The sequence below is a fragment of the Amphiprion ocellaris genome, chromosome 6 (genome assembly GCF_022539595.1).
Source record: "Amphiprion ocellaris isolate individual 3 ecotype Okinawa chromosome 6, ASM2253959v1, whole genome shotgun sequence".
NCBI classification, from domain to species: domain Eukaryota; kingdom Metazoa; phylum Chordata; class Actinopteri; family Pomacentridae; genus Amphiprion; species Amphiprion ocellaris.
In genome coordinates this window covers 18,976,080-18,997,882 of record NC_072771.1, presented here as the reverse complement: position 1 = coordinate 18,997,882, position 21,803 = coordinate 18,976,080, and the positions used below count along the sequence as shown (strand labels likewise).

Below are 21,803 nucleotides of genomic sequence, written 5' to 3'. Positions count from 1 at the left end.
ACAATCCAATACTGCGGCATTTAACTCTGTAACATACACTTTACTGTATTCCTCACTGACACATTTTCAAATTGCTTGACCAAATTGCACATTGAATTGCCATTTGCAAAATGCAGTCCCATTTGAATATAAAGGCTTTATAGCATAGCATGAAATGCTACTGAGGGAACTTTAATTCACAATTTTCATCAAAATAATTCAAACAGAATTGAGAACTACATTCCCACCTTGTATATTGACTTGCATATTGCAAAATGCATTGTTATTTGAATAAAGAGGCTGAAAAACCTGCATAGTTATGAGATTAAATCCACTATAAAATGTATGTTGCCTCTTGTTACTTTAGTTTGATGTGAGTAGAATGATGTGTGTGCTGAGACTGATGCTTTAAAGCTATTTTCACATTATTCTGAAATGTTATCTGTGAAAAATCTATTGAAAACACATGTATCCGATCATGATCCAATATGGAACTTACATAAGTTTGATGCTGACTTCAAACCTCCATGTATACGCTAAGAATAGACTTTATGTATATATATATATATATATATATATATATATATATATATATATATATATATATATATATATATATATATATATATATATATATATATATATATATATATCCCCATAAATGTAAGACTTTTCAGCAAGGGATTTGAAGACTTCATGAAGGGGGTCTTTAATAATACTGTGCTCATGAGGCTATTCTTTCTGCATCATGAGTACTTTAACATTTCTCTCAGAAGTTTTTGTTTTGTCTATGTGGGTATTTTACATTATAATAATGTTGCTTTCTTTTGTTCTTTCACGCCTGATTGAGTCACTAGGTGGAGGCACAGAGTCGTGGCTTCACAGCAGCATCTCAATGTCCCAACGCCTCAAAGGCTTCGCCCACAGGGATGCCTCCAGTAAAACGAACTGAACAAGACAACTGCTACATCACACCGAGTGCACACATCAACAAAAGTTCTGTGATTAGTTGGAGAGGAGCCCCCTGGCTGTTTGACAGTTGTCCAATTAGGACTTAGCATGATGAGCGCACTGATTAAACCGGAGAGGGGAATCCTATAATGTCAACATCTTCAACCCACTGATGAGAGGTTTAGAAAAGAAAAAAAAAGCTTCAGGAAGAGTTTACAAAGCTAAGCCCTCTTGGGGTGGGGGGTGGGGGGGTACCAGCATGAGTCACCAGCAGCACTTGCTATGCGTTCAATGTAGTGAAACACAAAGTGCTATTATAGGACCACAATCCCTCCCAGCATTGATCTCTCATGACCAAACTATCATCCATGCTAATAGAGACTGTAAGCAAAAAATGTATTCCTCTTAGAATCGGTGATTGTGGGCCCCTCTAGTCTGGATGTATTAGAATAAATGCACTGAGAAAATATAGATTGTACACGCCGATAAATTTCACCATAGATACATAAAATTTGGCTGCTGGATAAAAACAGGAGTGATACTGTTCCTCTCCCTCCACACTCTATATCTGACTCTGGAGAGGCTCTGGAGATCTAATTATGGTATTCATTACAGCTATTGCATTTGGAAGATGATATATCTTTACATAGCAGTGGGCAAAGGTATTTGCTGGCCACCACTCTGTACAAAGGAAGATAATAGAGGGAGGAGTGAATTAGGTCATCTGAACCATCTGTAGTTTATTACAGGAGCTGGTGGCTCTTTTCCTAATGGCGTCTGCACAGATATGGTTTGATTTACAGTTTCACAGATGCACCAGTCAATGACAACGCGGACACGGACCTGCACCCTCACTGCACTGCCCGGTCCCTCCCTTGTGGGAAAGCTGTCGACTCCACTTCCATGACTGAACTTGACACAGAGAGGGGGAGATTGGCTTTAACGACGCCAACTGCATCGCTTCCTCTTCACACTGACATAAGAAGTGCATCTCGCTGGTACAGAGGGAGTAGCCGGGAGAAAATAAATCGATAGCGTTGGCAGAAGTTGTCCTCTTGCCCTTTGATGCCTCTGCGTAAACAGAGACACTTTGCGATCTTGAACTCACACTAAAAACTCCCCCTTCGTGATACACTAAACAGCACTCACACTGAAGAACTTACAAAGGCAGAGTTAGAGACAGTGCGCGTCCTCTGTGGATGGTAACTAAAAAAGACAAAAACACAAGGAGTACGGCCTGAGAGAAGAATGTCTCAGACTGTGTATGACTTATCGTGACATCTCTAAATCTGGTGGATTTTTTAAGAAGCTTGGGGGCAGGTCAGGATTGGGGCCAGCAGCCACAAGGTCAGTTAAAATTCCACAGAAGTATATTAAGACATCCATCTGGCACTGCTCAGAGGTACATGCAATTGTGGGAATGTGATGAACTAGAAGTTTTGAGGGGGCTTTACATTTAGTAAATCAGCCCAATAAAAGGAACAAAGCAAAGAAATAACAACAAAGGTCCAAAATGAATCCCTTGTTAGGAATATGTCATACAAATTTATTTTTCGTGACACAGAAATACGTGAGGTCCCTTGGTTTTTTTTTTACTGTGTACATAGCAGTACACAAACAACAGTTTCACTACAGGAACAGCAGTAGGCAAACTTTAGAAACAACAGGAGCACCGGCATTTTTCAAATGACTGTTGATATCATGCAATCTATAAAACCTTTATATTCATACTCGTAAAGCACATTTAAGCTGCTCTTCTGTGATATAAAATATGTAAACATTTAGAAACCTTGGTCCACTTCAGGGAATTGCTTCCCGATCTTATCTCTGCACTTTTACTAAATCTGACCCTTGCCCCTTTTCCATCTCTTCGAAGCTGCGCTCTGCAGTGTTTAGAAAGCATCTTAAAGGGTAAAATATAATGTTTATGATTTTGACAATCTTATATCCAAGAAAAGTAAAGATATCAAAGCTGAGATATTTCAATTTAAATTTCAAAGCAGACACAGTTTCATCACCACTCATTCTTTGTGTTGTTTACGGAGCAAAAGGAAATATATTCTCATGTGACCTTGGAAGAGGAGTCATAACAAATGCATGAAGGATTACTGTGGTTATACAGGCTCTCCTTTTTCCGACAGGGACAGTTGGTGGATTTTAATGGTGGGAAGGTTTCCGACAGGAGGGGGCAGGTCACAGCTGGACTCTTGCGGGGGAGTCCCAGCACTGAGGATGCAGCAGCAGGTCCGGTGGAAGCTTTTGTTGCAGAGTTTGGCCACTTTAGCTCTGCTTGTTTCGGCTGGTCCAGATCCGCTAGTGCAACCTTCAGAGAAGACCCTCCATTCCCTGCTGTCCCTGGAGGAAGGAGTTCTAGATAGGGCCATGGATGAGGAGGGGCTGAGTCGGCTGGGAGGCCCCCTGCTGTCCAGGCTCAGAGTGAGGCCGTGGCTGTGACCGTGGGGTTGACTCTGACCTGCACCCAGATGATGATGGTGTGGTCTGGGAGTCATTCTCAAACAGTGAACTCCAAGTAAACTCTGGAAAGCTTTCTTAAACTCCTGGTTGGAGCATGGGTAGATGATGGGGTTGATGCAGCTGTTGAAATAACCGAGCCAGAAGGTGATCTTGAAGACGGTGTCTGAAGGTCTGTATGCAGGGAAAATGGAACCTGTAGTGACATTAAATGCAAATATCAGCAGAAGAAACGGCAAAATCAATACTGAAATGTACAGTTTCTGAGGGCATCTACAGCCATGTGTTCAACATTCTGGCAACAATGACACTGGTGGTGTGCCACCACAGTGTGTTCGTACTACAATTCAAGTAGCCCTTGGTGACGAATTTGCCATTAGAGGCAAACATGTCAGCTTATATCACTTTATGTTTGCCATAGATTGGTGGCAATGATGATTTCAAGCAGACAGTTGCAGTTAGCCTTTGGCAATGTTCCTGCAAATTAGCAGCAAGGTCACATTTTAATTTTTCTGTGGTAGGTTTTTCAGTGGACTTCTAATCTTTACTGTTTGTAGCAAATTTGTCACAAACATATAGGCTCCAGCCCCACTGTGACTTTGTTAACAATGCAGTGGGTAAAGGAAATGGGTTGGACTGAACTTTTCACAAAATTTGCCGAAAATCCACTGCAGGTTTGCCACAAAACTCTGATGAAAATCAATGCCTACTTTGAAAGTGGACCGTAGACACCAGACCGTGCATGCAGCTCTATTCATGCTACACTAGATACCCGTCACACTGCCCATCATATCGAACACAGGAAAAGACATTGTGCTCCCTTGGGTGTTTCTGCAAGGCTGGCTGTGACCTTGCATTTTTGACAGGATGGCAGCTAGTTGCAGATTGCGCTGTAACACTGCATCAGTGTGATAATTCCTGAGGTGTTCTGAGCACAGTAAGCTGACATAGCACGGGATTTCTGAACAATGTATGGCTTGCTACTTGTTTGCTGATTGAAAGCATGTACAAATCAAAACAACTACCTCAGTTACAACCCTTTTATTGATTATTTTAAAAGGATTTGATGACTGCTACCCTTCGCACACAGACATTTATATAGAGCACTATTTATTTTCCTGTGTGCGCATGTGGAATTGGTGCACTTGCAGAGGCCACAGAGGAGTCTGTGCAGACCGTTGTAGACTTGAGTGGATGACGATGAAGCTGACTCGAAAAGTGACTCAATCCCCACTGACCCCCCATGGTAAAATGACCAACTTTACAGGAAAACTAGACATATTTACAGCCTGGTACAAATATGTGTTGGTTTCTAGCTAGTTCCTCTATTCATGGCAACTGTAGGGGAGGGTGTGTCCATCTTTATGTACATGTCTATGACATTTCCTCAAGGGCGTCTGAATATATGCAGCAAATTTCATAACAGCCCATCCAATAGTTGTCAAGATATTTCACTTATGTGAAATAAAAGTCAGGGAACCACTGGGATTCATCCTTTGGGAAGTATGATAGCCTGCATAAATGTTTATGCCAGTCCATCAAACAGACATGAAGCTATTTCACTAATAAGAATGAGAGAAAGGCTTGTTGGGCACACTGGAGGAAAAAATCTGTGCATCCGCAAAATCATCCGGATTCATCCTCTGGGTACAATTTCTGACAGCCCATCCACCAGTTATTGACTGAAGTGGTAAACTGACCAACACTGCCTCGAGCCATGCTGATAGCATGGTTACAGGATAAAAATTTTAGAGAGCTGATTGCTTGTTCTAGTGTCTGCTCCATCAGTTTTTATATTCTGAGAGAATCGTGTCATTGCACTTATTTATATCTGCTTATGACACTTTATCTGTGTTTTATCCAGTTTCCACAGAGTATTAAGTTCCCTACTTACCTTCAAGGTTAAGGATTTTATTAAAATTGCTGTCATAAATGGTGCTGCCTTTGATTAGCGAAACCATTCATGGGAGAGACTGTAGGTGGGATTTTTAATGAAGAAGCAAACGTAATGCCTTAATGGGAACATTACATGCAGGCCTGTTCACTGCAAGTGTTAGTGACTCTTTACATATTCAGTGGCTGCCAGTGAAACATTAAAATAATTAAATGGCTGACTTCTTGTGGCGATGCAATATATCAATCTAGCTACCATCCATTTTCAGCTGTAGACAGGGAGAAGCTGTCTTGTGAAATGCTTTATTGGGGACACTGTTGCAGATGGTTAAATGTGGGCTCTGGAAAAATGACACTGTGATACAGAGAAGGATATAAAAAAAAAGTGGAGAGAGTTTGAGGGAAAATGATTTTGTGCCTGGCTGTACAGCTCATACGTTTTATCCCCAGCTGTGCCAAAAGAACAATTCTGTTATTGCCAGTACCCCTGATAGATTCATTTCTTGAGCAAAAATAGAAGAATATTGCTGCTGTTGGATAAATGTTTTGTTGTCTCAACTCAGCAAAGCATCAGTGGGTGTGTAGTTCCAATTTTCGCAATGTTACCTTCAATTAAACCACAGCATATTTTAGCCTGAGAAAATTCTGTGAACCCCTTCAAAAACTGTTGCATAACATGTGGTCGGTTTGTGACAAAGGCTGCTTTTCATAGTTGCTGAGTTACAAGGTTTTTAACAAACAATAACAAAATGTCAACTCTGTGAGAGACACAAAGAAAGAACAGAGATGAAAGGCCTCTGTTTCACAATTTACATCATTGAACCAATTCAAGTGCTACCAACATAAAACCCAACTTTCAGTGTCACAGATATTAAAATACATACGAACCTAGTGGTTTTTAATTAATTTTAAAGTGACAATATTTGATACCATTAATTCACTGACCCTGAAGACATAGAGTAGCATTTGCATTTAAAGTAAGGATATCTCCAATTACACCGGTATTAATGATGATATCTAAAATTGAAATTTTAACATCGTGCTAATAATGCACTTATAATAATATTATAAATAATCCATCACCAGTAAGTATTGTTTGAAATTAACATAGGGACATGATACAGTACAGTTGTGGTTATAGACTCTGTTCATCTCACTGAACTTCATATTCATTTGTCAAAGAACCAAAAAATGATTAATTTAATTGGTTATTTATTCTTTTCAAGTTTGCTATAAATATGACAATTATGTTATTATTGTGAATTCTATTGGCCACACTATTGTGAAAGTCCTGATTTAGGGTTCTGCTTGAGGCCACTTGATGAAGGTAAGTAAAACATTCACTCTTCTTTTAGATCTTAGTTTTCACCTACGTATGTATAATGTTAGATCATTAGCTGGAAAATGCTCCTTATAAAACATGTTATTCCAAAGAGTGTGATGCTAAAAAAAAAACCAAAAACAAACAAAAAAAGTGAACCAAAGCTGATTTAAAAGCTAACTGGACCGAGAAACTGGCCAAGAAATGCCAAGATAGATGAATATCACCTGTCAGCACAAGGTAGCCATGCCTTCGAGCATATCCTACTTTATTGTCCATTCTACTCCAAATGGGACCATAATTTACAAAACGAACTTCATGCTTTATTAAGGGAACTTCAGGCAACTATTTGGCACCATAAACTCATAAGAAAAATCTTTACTGAGGTAACAAATCAAGTGAGAAGTAGAGTCATCAGTCAATCAGACTTCTTTTTGCAAATCGGACAAGTTGCCCCCCACAGGCAATTAGAAATAATGCAGATTGAAGATGCATCTGCATTGGCTTTACTTTTTAGACTACATCCATCTTTTACATACAGCCTATTGTCACTACGAACAACATCTTTATGATTACACATAGTTATATAACCCAATAAAAATGTTTATCTGTGCAGCTTTAAAGAGAAACTGGACACCAACTAAGACTCTCAGCATCTTCTATCATGACATCACTGTTACATACCAAACCACACCCTGTTTGAAACTTTAGAAGTTGACGGAAGAGTGCTGGTAGGAGACAAAGAGAACCAGCTGGACTTGAACTGGAAAGACTCCAGTTCATGGTCAATGTCTTGACATATTATGCCACAGAGGTTCTCTATGGAGCTATCCTTTAAATTAGCATGCTTTACACTTCCTTATGGTCCCTGTGAAGGACTTGTGAAATGTCAAGGACAGAGGAGGACAAGCCATAAATAACCTAAAGCCTGATAATTCACCTTGTTTTTAGATTACTGACATGATCAATGTCCTTCAGTTTATTTTTCTTCAGTGACAGAATAGTGTTTACTCCAGAAAACAAAATCAGACAGTCATGACTTATCCAGCTCTACATGTCAAACCTAGACCCCTGCTAGGTGATTCACTGCTGAAGCTATTATTGTGCACAGACTATAGCAGTGGTCTACACAGCAACATCAGTATTAGCAAGGGAGCACTAGTAAGCTGAGGCTTTTCCTCATTTCCCAGTCAGGAAAGTACTCAACCAAATGGTAACAGCTATATTTACAAGCATGAGAACATGGAATAAATAAAAACCCTGCTGATTTGTGAGGGTTTCGCCATATCTCATATCTACTCGGTTCAGATTTCAGCCTCACATTCCCTCCATATTGACAACAGCACGTATATAGTGCACACAGGGCAGGAAAGCTGCGTGATTACTTTCCATCAGGTTTGTCTTCATGAAGCTGGCTGCTCTTGAAGGTAGCATCATGTAAGGTCTGACACTAGTGTGATAGCTTTATCTGTCATAAAAGGACTGGCATTGTGATGAAGTGAATCACAAGCGAGAGATGAAGCCAGAGCAGAGAAATGACTTGACATCTCATTCAAAGGTTTGAAATATATGTTGGTCCAAAATTCAGTGCTTTTGTTTACAGACAAGGGAGCATTGGAGGATGTCAGCCATCTGAAAGATTTATAGAGCCTATTTATAGAGCGTCTGCTGGCCGAGTCAAAGCATTTACTACGCTGCTCAAGAGGCCACAAGTCTCGTTCGAATGCTAGTATATTCAGTGTGTGATCCCACAAAGGAGCAATTCAATTAACATGATCTAAGTTTTTAATTTGCCAGCACTTAAAAGCCTGGCAGAGAAATAAATTGATGAATGGTACTGTAAAACTAAGTAATGCAGAAGTTAAAAAGCTCTCTAAAAGTGGTCTGAGTCATATGTAAATGTAGGTGATCAAATGTTTTTATTTTGTATAATCTTATTGAACAAAGATGGTAAAAAGCACGTCATCGACTGCCTGCACTTCTGGGAAATACTCTAATTTGCTTTGTTACATAGAGCTCAATGAAAATCCATTCTGATATATGTTTTTTCAATAGAAAGTCAGAGCCAGGACACTGTTAGCTCCACTTAACTTACCAAACAAACTGGAAACAGGTCATCTGGACCTGTCCAAAGGTAGCAAAATCTGAAGCTAAGGGCCCAGGAGGGTTACAGCGGTCAGACAAGACATAGTCTAACACAGAACCCTAATGAACCAACAACTTGCCTTTACTCTTTGGTTTTGGAAGGATTCAACAGTTTTTCGCCTTGTTAACAGGTCCATATGTTGTTTTTATATGCGAGAAGAGACATCATGAACCAAATAAGCAGTCAACTCCATTGCTGAGCTTTAGACACCCAGGGTTTCCAACATAGCTATCTAAGGAATCATTCACATCAACTTGCAGGCTATGACGTTCCATATTATTATTCGCTTTAGAATTGTGTTCCGGTTCAGGCATGTAAGGCTGAATTGCTCCAGTGTTAGAATCTGGCATTATGTAGTACGGAGTAGTTTTACAATGTTTGTTTCGAGTTGTAAATGAGCTAGACGTTCAAACTGGGCTGTGCAAGGTGACTTTATAGATTTGCATCAGAGACTGTATATAAAGATGAATGGAGCAACCTTACATCATCCTTTAGTATATGGACTACCATTCTGAAGCCTTGCGTTTGGCATTTGTTATCACCATCTTGACCATTTGACACCGGATGTTATGAGTGAAAGGTGGATCTAACTGAAAACCTCAAAGACACTACACATGGTAATATGATAGCAATCTGTCCATCACTAGGTAGCCCCACCCTAAAACATATCGAGCTTTGTTGTCTTTTTGACTCTAGCTTTGACTATAATACACAAATTGAACATCATGCCGTATTCAAAAGGTCATGAAAGTAGCAATTTAGACCAACAACTCATGAGAAAAATATAGACGAAGATTGCAAGAAGTCTGGTTGTTTTCTCTTGGACGTCTATACAGTCAAACCCCTTTTAGCAACCAGAGGAGTTTCCCTCTGATGATTGTTTAAAAGAAAGTATGTTTAAGATGCTTCTGCATTGATTCCACTTTTCAAAGGCCACGTCCATCTTTTATATACAGTCTGTGACCTGCACATTCCAGAGGAAACAATGGTGTAGAGTTAACTTTTAAGGTAGGAGGGAATTTTTTTCACAGAAAAAATTCTAAATATGTAACTTTGATACAGAGAGATGAGTTTTCATGAGTTTTATTAATACGTGGGAGTATCTTTATACATAGAAATGACATTGAGATAACGATATGATTTCTTTCACAATTGTTGTTTTGCCAAATAAATAATCTTCTGCCTTGCAAAATTAGGAATCAAGAGCAAGATAAACCCAACACTACTCACCAATGGGTAGCACCAGGAAAAAGGGCAGCCAGCACAACACAAAGCAGCCAACAACGATGCCCAAGGTCTTGGCAGCTTTCTTCTCTCGTGAGAACTTGAGCAGTCGCAGGGCGAAATGTGTGCGGGTGCGAAGGGCCTCGTCCTCTGATACAGTTGTGTTGCCTCGGTGCATCCTGAGTATCACCTGCTCTGAGTCTGACTTCTCCGTCTTGTGGCCCTCTTTCAGGCCACGGCTCTCTCTGTGAGCTACCACATATACCCGACAGTACATGACCAGTATGATGGCCAGAGGGAGATAGAAAGAGCCTACCGCAGAGAAGATGGCGTAGCCTGGCTCCTCTGTGATCTTGCAGATGGACTCGTCCTCTGGTGCTGGTTCTTTCCAACCAAACAAAGGTCCAATAGATATGATGATAGACAGCACCCACAGCAGCATCACTGCCAACAGAGCTCTGCGTTTTGTCACTATAGCTGGGTAACGCAGAGGATAACTGACTCCAATGTAGCGGTCCACAGAGATCACACAGAGGCTCATGATGGAGGCCGTGCAGCAGAGCACATCCACAGCTGCCCAAACATTGCAAAAGACCCGTCCAAACACCCAACGATCCAGAATCTCAAAAATGGCAGAGAAGGGTAGTACAGTGGAGCTAAGCATCAAATCGGCCACTGCCAGATTAACTATAAAGTAATGCGTGACTGTCCGCAGGTGCCGATGACAAACAACTGAGAGGATTACCAGGATGTTCCCCACAATTCCGAACACGATGAAGACACCAAGCACCAGGCCTAGAACCACAGCTTTGACCACATTCAGCTCTGGGACTAACGCTTGGCTGCAGTTGGAACAGTTCTGTGTCAGAGGAGGTGGGGTCATGTTGTCCAGCACATTAACCATCAGTTCCAATACCACAATGATACGAAACACTGTCCTGAGCAGCTGATACTGAAACACAGACCTATTTAAGTTTACTGCAGAAAAGGGGCATCAGGGCATTCTCATAAAAGCCATTAGAGTAATGATCACATTAAGTCTGTCTTGTCAAAACATAATTTGAATGATGACGCCTCGAGCAAATGCCACTACACTGGCAATGCATCAAGGAAAATAAAATGACAAGATGCATGCAGAAACACTGAGAGAGAAATATAATGTATGCAGATGAAACCTGCTGTGCTGAAATCAGGTAATCCATCTTCAAAATGCTACTGATGTTAGCATTGTTATTATGCAGTTTGTACAGAATAGTGTTTGAAATGCATTAGAGAGAGGTTAGACAGATGGGTGGGCACAATCTAGGAAGACTTTGCATGTTCTCTGAATCATAATGTGCAGCTTGAGTCCAAAATTCAAGACACGGCTAGAAGTGATTTCCTTGTCTGGACGATTTGGTACATGAGCAGTAGTCAACATCCAGGCATTCCTGTTGAACAGAGGTGCATATTCAGCTGCAGCAACAGCAGGCAGTGACAATATCCAGTGCCTCTGAAATGAGAGAAAGAAGAATTGGATTTGAGAGCTCTGACATCCATTGCATACAGTAAATGACAAAAGCATTCATTGTAATTTAGCCCATTGTTATTTTTCCATTATTTTTTTTTTCTTTTCTATACCACTATCAAGATTGTGGGTGAGAGATCATGTCTGAGCTGTGGTTGCTGTCAAATCAATCTGACCACAGTGTCTTATCTTGCTTATTGACTAAACACAATGTGAGGATGAGGGAATAAAGAAACTTGCACTGGGACTAACCAGTAGCCTGTTTTACTGAGTGGTCAGGGAAACATCACACAAATAAACGTATGGATAGTATTGAGCCAACCCAGAATAGCTGCAGTGTCAACAATGCAACAGCCTCCATCACGAGACTTACTGGGTATTCTATTGCCGTTTCATTGAGTTAACATGATCTTGAATTGACCTACAGCACATCAAGATAAACCTGACCTCGGTCTCAATCCTTCCTTTAAATAAATCAATAATACACTGTAACCCCTAAACACGTGGACATATCGACAATACACGCTGATACGGTTGACAGATTGGTGTGTCTGTAGTTAAGATTACAGTTTCAGAATGGGTTTAAACAACGTCATATCACTGTAGCGTGTATGAATAGCATGTGTCTTCATGCACATTTTGCATGCAGTGTGTAGGCTACACATTTTTTGGTGTTTTGTTATTTTACGCTGAAACGGTAAAGGTTATGGTTAAGGTCAGAGTGAGGGTGTCATTTGTCATGATTAAATGGTGTGCAGTGACATACCAAATACACAAAATGAGTTCTGATATGTGATGTGACATGGCATGTTACTCACATGTCCTTTAATGATATTGTGTTGCTAAAAAGAACTGTGCTGTTTTAAAATAATTGGTCGTTTGACATGTTGGAAGTATATATCATTAGTTCTTTTCAGGTTGACAAGAAGACTGATCACTTTAATAATAGCCTAAAGCTAAATATCAAGTGGGAGCAGGCAAGAGATTAGCTAAGGTTAGCATAATGACTGAAAAAGCAGTTCACTCTTTAAATTTTTATTTTATATTTTTGCTTATATTTAATGAAAATTGAATTTGAATTGAATTTTGGTAGAGGGATGTTTCAAAAGCTTATTTTTGGCCAGCTGTTCCCGCTGCTTCAGTTTCAATGCAAAGCTAAGCTAATTCTCTGCTGGTTCTTCTGTTCATATTTAATGAACAATTTTATTTCAGATTAAACTAAATAAATAAATATTACGAGTTAACTAGTGAGCTTTAGAGAAGCTGCTAGGAAGATTTTGGAGAGATTCAAGATAGTTTCCCCCCCTGATCTGCTAAGTTACACTAACAGCCAGCAGTCTGCTAGCATTAGCTCCATACAGTGGAAAGAAGAGTGTAAAGTTCTTTCAGCTTAGAAGTTCCTCTGTTGTTTTAAAAATGTGATGGACTTCGATTGATGAATGAGTTCAAAATCATTCTGTGAGTTATGAAAATGTAAAACTAGCTGAGGTAAATTACCTTAACCTGAGAAATTAAGTTCAATAAACTCAAGATATTAAGTTCAATCAATTAGTTACAAAGATGGTGTTTACAGACTTACTTTAATTTACATTTTCCAAGTTTGAAGAATTTCTTCTTCATTTGCAGCCTCAGCTGTTGAAGCCATTTTTAACTGGAGGGAATAAAAAATGATTATTTTTTAATCAATCATTTATCTCACTGTAACTGGGAGCAGCCTCACTGATTAGTAAGGCTGCTGCCAGTTACAGTGAGATAAATGATCAATCTAGGGACTGAAGTCGGTACTAATTTTTGACACAGCTAGAAGTGATTTGATTATTATGAACAGAAACAATCATAACTTAAGATACACAGCAAGTTTCCATAATGTGTGTCTTCTTAAAATGCAAAGAAACAAGAGTCTGTAGGCAGACAGAACATCCTGCTTATATGCTAGTTTTGCTTTCTTATCAACTCAGTTTAATGAGTTTAGTGAACTTAAAGCTCTTCATTCATGTAACTAATATTTTAAGTCAAAATGACTCAAAACACAGGGACTCTTGTTTTTAATTTCTAAAGGTTTGAAAATAATTTTAAGAAACATTTTAGATTCAGTTGACTACAGATCAGCAAAACATATATTATATGAAATAAACTACTAAAGATAAGGTGACTTGGCTAAATGAATATATCATGTTTTACAGTGTTAAATACAGATGTGAGTGCAGTATCCATCTTCACATCAATCTCTGTCTCACAGGAAAAGGATAATTGGCATATTTTCCCAAATGTCAAACTATTCCCTTAACCTTTATCAGAGAATGAGGGCAATTAAAATATTTTCAAATGTGGTTATGTATTTATATACAACAAGCAAAATGAGAACTTCAGTTGCCCAGTTACATTTCTAAGTTGTGCGTCGATCCTCCAGCAGTGTTGATTTTGGCCTGAATTGCTCCCTCTGGTTTTGGTGCAGTAAATTAATTTCATCTTGAATGTTCTGTCTTCCAAACAATGCCTTAATGCCACACGAACCCCCTGTACTTTGACAGATGTGAAATTAATCTTGTCTGTGCAGATTAAATACATGTAGATTAGATGAGACGTGTGGCCATGTTGACGATGTTTGGATTTTGTTAAGCTGATTTATTTGAGACTAAATTAAAAGTTCATCCGAGTTGCCCTCTTTTCTACCGATTGCACTCTATCTATCTATCTATCTATCTATCTATCTATCTATCTATCTATCTATCTATCTATCTATCTATCTATCTATCTATCTATCTATCTATCTATCTATCTATCTATCTATCTGTCTATCTATCTATCTATCTATCTATCTATCTATCCTTGTGGAGGTATTACACAGTCCCCTCAAGCCTTTTTCCCCCTCCTCTCCTCCATTGCTCCTTACCACACTATTAACCGCTGGCTGACCTTTTCCTCTGCGCCCCACAAACCCCTGCTACACTGTAGATGGTCAGATGTTTAGCATGTTTCAATGATTTTTATGTCTCAGGTTAGCCCCAGTGCTGCCGGCATGGTGCGACAAAGTCTGCATTCAGCAGTCACCGCCTGAGAGCTTCTCCCACCCACTCAAGCAGAGGAAGGAGGTGGGTAATAATGCCTATAAGATAATTATGAAAGTAAGAGTTACATGTTTATCCACAGGAGCAGTGCGGGAGCTCATTACACCATCATCATTTTGCACTGTTGAAAAGATTAAGTTACCTCAGCTTAAAATATTAAGTGTCCTTGCTGCATTAAGGCTGTTGCAGTTGAGAAAATAAGCTTGATAGATTTACTGTAGGACTGCTTCACTTGCATCAGTTCAGTCATGATTTGCCCTCCGTGTCTGTGTACGCTCTCAGCAGCAACGGAGTTTCAGGTCAGTATATATTAAAGGATTATGATGACAGATGTTCATATCAGTGCCAGTGAAAAGCCAGAGATGCATCATTTGTGACTGCTGTATGGCTTTATTACATTTACAATAAAGAGTAGGAGGGCATACCAAATTACATGTTGAGCCAAATCAAACATGATTAATTCATCTAGTTTATACTTTATGATCACTGGATTTAAAGACACTTTCAATGAAAATTCTTTTTTTTTTTTTTTTTTTAACCTTGTTAGGGTGTCCGTATGATGCTTTTATGCACCAAAAAAAATATATGCAGTCAGTGCCATGGCTGAGCATTTCCACCTTGAAGCTGCAGTGTACTGATGAGGGTCACAAAAACACATATTCAGAGTTTCATAAGAAATCCGATGAGCCAGTCCTGTCAGTTTCTGCGGTGGGACTTTGTGTCATTGTTCTTCCTCAGAATTGGTTTTCGATTAGAACATGTACGACTGAATTACTCTTCTATTACAGCTTGTCATTGTGCAGTGTAAAGTAGTAGTGTTACAGTGTTTGAGCAGCATCTGTGCAGAGCTGAAGTGCTTGAGCTGTAGAGAAGAGCATTTTGGAGGAAGCAGCCATGTAGAGTTACATTAACACCATTTTAAGGCAGAAAGGGATATTTTCATGGAGATAACTTCATGAAATTTTAGAGGTTTAATCAGGCACTTTAAATGAGGATTTAAATGACTTATTTTGAGTTAAATTAAAGCTGACACGTTCACTTTGGGCTTCTGTTCAAAAACCTGTTGATTTCACTAAACTGCAGGATGAGTCTGAGGAATACGGGATTACATTTGGATTGGATATCCTCTCGATCCACTGGTTAGGCTCTCCTCCCACACTGATCTTTTTAATATTCATACAGAGCGGTGCACATCTTCGGTGGGGGTTGCCAAGTGAAAGTGCAGGCGAGCTGCAGGGTGACCCCAAATCAGTGAGCAGCTCCATATAGAAGTGGCTGAAGGTTAGTTATGTGTTGCAACCAAGGACATTAGAGTTCTTTGCCATTGCTTTGATTATTATAAATGCTGGATGTCCTTTCTTGGTATAAGCATGTTTCTCTATACCGTGGAATAAACAGGCTTTGTGTTCTTTGTGCTGACGTGGCTGATGTGCAGCTGCTGCCGAGGGCCGGACTGGAATCCACAATAATGTGAAGGACAGCTTGAGACATGCAGCTTCCCTATGTCTGCAGTGATTTTAATTGGTCAGGAGTAAACAACCATTCTGGCTCAGATGTAATCTCGACCCCTTCACTGGTGTGCGGAGTGATTCCCAGCTCTATAAGATGAGGCTGTGCAGGATTACATCTGACAGACACTGACATCCACCTTAATAAAATGACTGAGACAAGGGGCTTGGAGTCACCAGAGACCTCATGGACATCTCTCTGCTGCAAAGCCTCATAAGATCTGTCATTAAAATCGTTTATGTACAAAATCCACCACATGGTTTACTCATTATCTTCAAGATTTAAATTTAAAACAAATGAAGGGAGATGGTAAAAACAAAAGCAGCCTCAAATAAATCAAAATCAGTGTTGCAACTCCTGCAGGTTGGAAACTGAATTTAGATGGAACCTATTTGACTAAATTACCAACTACTTTACAAATGCACCTTTGGTTTAAAGTTGAATTTAAATAAAGAATATTCCAGTGTTATATTTAGCAACTTCTGCACAGTTATTGATGAGGTCAGACTTCATCCAAACACCAAAATCAATGAAATACATCGACCGCATACCAGCACGGATAACAAATGTAGACGCGCATGAGAAATCATTTGAAGCTTTCCAAAAAACTCTAAACGCTTGAGTTGAAGGCTTGAAATGATATTTTCCGGCACTCACCTAACTTTGAGTTTGATTTTCACATCCCGACGGCGTTGGCTGAGGATCATTTGGACGAGGTTGTGGCTGCTGAGTCGCTCTGGGTGGCAGCGAGGAAGGAGCCAAGTGGTGCGCTCACGGTGGAGAGCCCTCAGTCACTTCACTCCCGTCTGCGGAGAGAAACGCCTCGGCTGAGCTCCAGGTGCTTCCAAGTCTCTTCACATGATGATGAGTACTAACCCACTCACTCCCTCACTCTCTTCACTGCTCTCTCTTTGTCCGCCTGCCCCCGTGTTGCTCCCCACCACCACCAAACCCTCCTCACATCACCCTCGGCATCACTCCCTGTGCGTCATCGCAGCCAGTCACCGTGCGCCCGAAATCTCCATTGACAAACGTTTCATTAACAAGCGTCGCTCACCAACTGTCACAACTGCAATAGAGCCAAATGCAGAATAAAAGTTTTGCTATTTTTTATTCTCTTTTTTTAAATTCTTTTTTTTGTAGTAGCATTATGCATGCATCAGTCCTTCCAGCTGTGGTAATGACCTTTACATTTGCAGCAGGTGTTGGTACACTAGCATTGAGGCAAGTGTTTAAAATGTGGGCGAAAGCTGGTTTATTATAAATCCTGGTTGTATGCTGCAAAAAGAAGCATTGTTCACCATTTTACCTTTTGAATAATTCATATATAAGAGATTTACACTGTCGTTTCTGGGCTGCAATATAAAATGACAAAACTGTCATAAAAACTAACACCATAATACTGAGTCATCATCAAACATGATTTCAGGCATCAAATCAAACCACAGATTAACTACAAGTGGCAAATATTCCTCCTCGAAATGGGTTTTGAGAATTAATTTTAAAGAACATTTAGTCTAACTGAGCTCATCCCACTGACTTTCAGCTCTTGCCTTCAGGTTTGAGGTAGAAGGTTTGCCTGCATCCAAAAATACTTGCAATAAATCAGCTCAATCTGCAACCAAGACACATCAAAGCAGCCAGTTTCTAGTACTTGCCAACTTAAGTGTATTTCCACACTCATGCTTTCTATCTGTGTAGTGATTATCTTTCATTCTAGTGGTTTTTTTTCCTCCCGTGTTTTTATCTGTGTTGCTGTAATCTCCTTCTGCCAAATCTCCTCCATTGGGTTACACAGGCAGACAATAAAGTTGATCTATCTATCAATAAATTCCACAGTGTGGATAGACTGTGACAGAAAACAATGCCACAAAGGCAACAGCTCCTGCTAAAGAGACAGAAAACATATGCTTGAAGAATAGAACAATGGCAAAAATGAAGTGATCAGCTTCACACTTTATTATATTGTATAATGAATACATTTTGTCTGTGAGCGAATCAAGGCTCGATTATTCATTTGTGATTTGATGTACAGGCAGAAACTTCTGCTTTGTTTGTGAGTATTTTATCATCGTGTATCCATTTTATGGGTGTAAGTACATCCACTTCTCCTCTGGCTAAGTTTTTGTCTCCTGGGAGCAAAAATAATATAACAATAAAAACTTTTAACCGCAATTTTTAAAAAAAAGTTTTTTCTTGGTGATTCTCAATTTAATTTTCATTATTTCAGTAACAATAAAACAAGTCAATAATCACTAAACAGGACATTTATCTACAGTGTGATTTATTTCTAAGTCTCTTTTAGTGACACTTTTATTACCCCTTATTCACTCACTTTGTGCCCCCTTTCCATATGCCTATTTAATCGTCCTGACACAGGTAGGCAGCAAGAATGTTATTGATTCCCCCAAAACAATTACACTGCAATTATCACAAGCTGTAATCCAAACCATTATCTAATTATTTCTTCAACAGAACTAAAAGCTAATGCACATTTATAGAAAGTGTAAATAGAGTGAAGCGCAAATGCACACAGAAACATCACATATGGGCTTGTGCAGCACTGAGCCCCTATAATAATCTCTGGTCTATATGTTGCACAGATCAGTCAATACTCATTTGTTGATGTCAGAGGCATAAGAGTCACTTGTAATGTATCTGACATTGTAGCTTCGGTAGGGACTTTATCATTCGATGCCTGTGCTCATGCATGTGTTCTTTTTTTCAATTAAGCCGTGATGAAGAGATGAAACAGAAACAGGCACATTTAAGCCCACAGCCACACGTGGATAAACATGGTACATTGATTTTTGAGAGCTGGATCTTTTCTTCCTACTGTGGATAAATCCTCAGTTTAGCCCGTTGGAGAGTTGGTTGTTTTCTACGTTATGGATGCTTTACCTGGGGATGCACCCTGCTTACAGGGAAAGATGCTGAGCCGGTCTGCGAAGTAAACATTTGACCTGCTTAAAGTACAGCTCCCGATCAATGATGAGATTTTCCTCTTACAGTGACAGTCTTTTAATCTGCTGTTACATCCTGGGGACGAATCTACATTACTGTGTCAAAAAGCAAAACCTCTGAACTCTCTAAAAGTGCAGTCACATCAGCAAAAGGCACAGAGGGGCATAAATATTACGATAAATTGATTGTTATAAAAGCAAAGGTCATAGATAGAGTTTCTTTAAAATTGGAAAACAATTTTCACAGCAATTTGGGTCAAATTGTCATAACATTTAAGAAGATTGTGTTTCATTATTGTGCATGCGCTGACATAGACAAACCTCTTTCTAAATAAGTATTTAATGCAGCAATAATTTTGTAATTAAGTTATGCATTAAAAACAAGCCGGGGAAACAGCCATGCTTTAAATAACATGATTAGAATAATAAAGCAGTGAAGTGATGCTCATGTTTCTTACGTGCCTGTTGATTCCTGTGTCTTTGCATGTTGATAGGGTCTATTGTGCTATCTGTTGGAAAAGTAATTACCTGTCTGAGCCGCCCATGCAGTGAGGCGGACTGCTGAGTTTGAAAGATACTGAAATCAATATCTGTGCACTGGAAGAGACATTTCCCGTCACGGAGGCAACAAACCCGAGCCGAACATTCACACTAATGTTGGCATTTACAGTGACATTCACCTTAATTGCATATCAAGAGCTTTTTTCTCCTATGTTTCTCACTATGACAAAATCCTCAAAAAAATAAAGAGAGAAAAAAGGAAAAGAAAAGAGTCACAGGTAAAGATTTCAATCATCTGAGCAGGTAAACACAGATAGCTAACATTATACCTCAGCTCATACAAAATGCTTTCCATTTCACAGGCAAATTCAGGTTGGAAATAGCTATGGTTGAAGTCTGAAATATTCCTGCCCCCTTACCATGAAGAGTGTTATGATAGTTGAATATAGAATTGGATGAACAAAAAGCCACAGTATGCAGACAAAGAGTGTTTATTGATGCATACAAGTGATTTTGAGTTTCAATGAAAAACATTGACTGGTCGTGTCATATCCTGTCGTGTTGTATCGTAAATGTCCATGAGCAGTGGTCCACTCTCAGCCTCAGTATTTGGTGTTTGCCTTCATCGCCGTGGCCACCTCTTCTGATGACAATTCTTCTAGTGCACAATCTTCCTGTTCATTGAAGTTTGATGGCTTCTGTGCTGCAAATGCTTTCATTAAATCTTCTCAAAGTTTGTCTTTGGGATGTAAATCTTGAGACTGAGATGCCACCCCACCTGGATGTAAGAGGACTGGCAAATGGCATTGGTCTGTCCATCCACACATTAGCTAAACCCACTTTACCATGTAGGGAATCAGTGGAGATTGAAGCCTGTCCCAGCTGGGTAAGAGGTGAGGTACACCTTGACAAGTCTAACACAAAGAGACGGACAACCTTTCACGTTCACATTCCCCACCTACAGACAATTTAACATCGCCATTTACTCTACCATGAACTTCTTTGAACTGTGGGACAAAGCGGGTGCATCTGAAGAAAACCTTCATAGACTCGAATAGAAAATGTAATCTTCGCACAGAAAGAACCCAACAGACCAACAGGTTCAAATGTAGAAGCTTCTTGCTTTGAGGTGTCAGTCATAAACCACTTCACCACCGCGACTGCATGCTACTTTTCCGATCTTGTCCCAGATGAACAGCTGATCCACATATAGCCAAACAGTCCCAGTTTTGTAATTTCACTCTCCAGGCCTCCAAGTTTCTTTTGGCATATTCCAGTCCACACGCCATTTGATTCTTGGTCAAGAGTGCGTCATGAAGTCTTTAGCTGATCTGCTTATGGTTGGTATTGACACACTTGCTCCAGCCTTCATCAGGTCACGTTATCCTCCTGAAAGAGGCCGCTGCCATCAGGAAATACTGTTGCCATGGAGTGTACATGTTCTGCGACAATGTAGGCATCAAAATAACTATCACACGAATTCCAGGACACAAGGGTGTTGCAGTACAATGGGAAGTTTTCTTTGTTGTCCTGATGACATGACAACAGGGTCTCTAGGAATGTTGGGTGCCTTGCAAATCTTCCTACATTCAATCCAGTAATGAAAAATAATGTGAAGGATGTACCGCACAGGAGATAAAGTCAATAAATATGATAAAATTATATTATAGAATTGTTTTAAGCATGGAATTACCACATACATTTTGGTACTGTAGCGAAATTTGGAAGATATGATTTGATATAAAATATTGGTTTACAGAGGTACTGTGGAACGAATTACATCTTAATCTCTCACTGATTCTATTTTAAGGTAAGCTACAAGGTGCAGTGAGGTATCCACGGAGCGGGATCATTATTTCTGTAATTATTTTAAAGAAACTGATCCTCAGACCTTGGAGATCCACATATCTTTCCATACCACTATACTAGTAAAAAAAAAAGTTCCCCTATTTGAACATTAAAAAGCCAATAGCCATCAAAAGGAACAAATAAACTCAATTTAAAATCATATGAGGAGAAGCATTACAAGTATATAAAAAATGTAACTTTTACATTTAAATTTTGCTTCAAGTTGTTGTATTTTGTTGGTTTTCTGTTGTTTGTCTTGTAACAGGTAGAAAAAAATGCAAATAGGGATGCAACAATTGAGTAATAAAAAACTATGTAAAGGACTGTGCTGGAATTGAAGTTTCAATTGGTGAAGGTTAAATTTCTGTAGTATATTATATGGACTGATCAACCAGCCACATGTCCTTAAAGTTCTGTAAGT

The 21,803-nt window shown here is 39.5% G+C and overlaps 1 protein-coding gene across 1 annotated transcript; it reads right to left on the bottom strand.

Moving 5' to 3' along the window:
- Positions 1-2,450: 2,450 nt before the first annotated feature.
- Positions 2,451-17,043, bottom strand: adra1aa (adrenoceptor alpha 1Aa). Its single transcript, XM_023288105.3, has 3 exons — positions 16,728-17,043; positions 9,993-11,478; positions 2,451-3,598 (listed from the first exon to the last, which is right to left on the bottom strand). Exons 2-3 carry the CDS (start codon positions 10,888-10,890, stop codon positions 3,045-3,047), a joined length of 1,452 nt encoding a protein of 483 aa, XP_023143873.1. The 5' UTR covers positions 10,891-11,478; positions 16,728-17,043; the 3' UTR covers positions 2,451-3,044.
- Between the last annotated feature and the right edge of the window lie 4,760 nt (positions 17,044-21,803).

Excerpts from the sequence above, each read along its gene's own strand:
- adra1aa (XM_023288105.3), bottom strand. The coding sequence starts at position 10,890 with ATGGTTAATGTGCTGGACAACATGACCCCACCTCCTCTGACACAGAAC. Across the intron at positions 3,599-9,992 it reads TTTCCTGGTGCTACCCATTG|GTTCCATTTTCCCTGCATAC; the intron begins GTGAGTAGTGTT and ends ATGTCACTACAG.